The sequence below is a fragment of the Euphorbia lathyris genome, chromosome 2 (genome assembly GCF_963576675.1).
Source record: "Euphorbia lathyris chromosome 2, ddEupLath1.1, whole genome shotgun sequence".
NCBI lineage: Eukaryota > Viridiplantae > Streptophyta > Magnoliopsida > Malpighiales > Euphorbiaceae > Euphorbia > Euphorbia lathyris.
The window spans coordinates 33429048-33430318 of NC_088911.1; the positions used below are offsets into that span (position 1 = coordinate 33429048).

General features: G+C 33.8%; 1 protein-coding gene across 1 annotated transcript; it reads left to right on the plus strand.

Annotated features, from left to right (window-relative positions):
- Nucleotides 1-293: 293 nt before the first annotated feature.
- Nucleotides 294-1271, plus strand: LOC136220400 (histone H1-like). Its single transcript, XM_066008222.1, has 2 exons — nt 294-625; nt 712-1271. The coding sequence occupies exons 1-2, from the start codon at nt 554-556 to the stop codon at nt 1117-1119; spliced, it is 480 nt and encodes a 159-aa protein (XP_065864294.1). The 5' UTR covers nt 294-553; the 3' UTR covers nt 1120-1271.

A 1271-nucleotide genomic window follows, 5' to 3' on the forward strand; every position in this document is an offset into this window, starting at 1 on the left:
GAAATTCATATTTTAAAAACTATTTACAACTATATCAAGTCATATTTTTGGATTATGTCAAACTAGTAAAATCAGTACTTTTAATATATTTTAAGGATTAGAATTTATAAATTAGAAGTCTAAAATATATTTTTTAGGGTTTGTGGTTTATGAATTGGAATTTAGATTTTTTAAATTATAGTGTAAAATCATAATATATAGAGAATAATGACATATTAAGAATTAAGTTTAGAGATATGATTTAGTTGTAATTTTATACTTAATTATGATATTCATGTAATTGACCCTAAAAAAAAAAAAAGTCCTTTTTGTCCAAAGCAGCGGATCTTGTAGATTGGATCTCCAAGACGATGGGCTTAGCTAAAGTGATTGGGCTGAAATAATTAATAAGCCCATTACCCAATCTTCATTCAGAAGCAGTTCACCGGATAATCACATCCCTCAAAATTTTGTTGCCCGCCTAAAACAATATTTTAAAATTGAAAACCATTCCTCTTTCTAATTTTCAACGTTTCAACTCTCTACCTTCCCCAATTTTCTTCAGAATTCAGAAATGGCGAAAGGAGCAATTACTGCTGCGAAGAAGGAAACCACTCATTCCCTCAATCATCCTCCTTACTCTGAGGTCCTCTGTTTTGCCTCCCTTGTACTTCTCTTCCGTTTATCAATTTTTCTAACTTTTGATTCTTCCTTAATGTGTTGCGATTGCAGATGATATGTGAAGCCATCTCACAGTTGAAGGATCGGAGCGGATCGAGCCAGCCTGCGATCTCTAACTTCATTCAACACAAGTATGAGGCTGAGTTGCCTCAGAATTTCAAAAAACTCGTCTCTCTCCAACTGAAGAGATTGGTGAAATCTGATAAGCTGCTTAAAATAAAAAATTCATACAAGATTTCTTCTGCGGAGAAGCTCGAATTGGCCAGCAAAGAATCCGAGAAGCCAAAAGAGAAAAAACCGAAGAAAATAGAGAAGATGAAGCGGCTTAGCCAGGTTAAGACACCTGATGCATTGAAGAAAGTAAACAAGGATGCGAAGATGAAGAAACTGAGTGAGGTGAAGACACCAGATTGGCTGAATCAGAAGAAACAGAACAAGGTTAGGCCCTTGAACAAGTGATTATGTATGGTAAATATTGGTAATTAGTTTGGAGTTTTGAGATCTTAATTGATGCATAAAATATTTGATCAGTTCCAGAAACGACTTGTTAAGGGATGTGGACAGAAAATTCTATATGCATTATAATTCAATTAAATAGATATTTCTGAGAA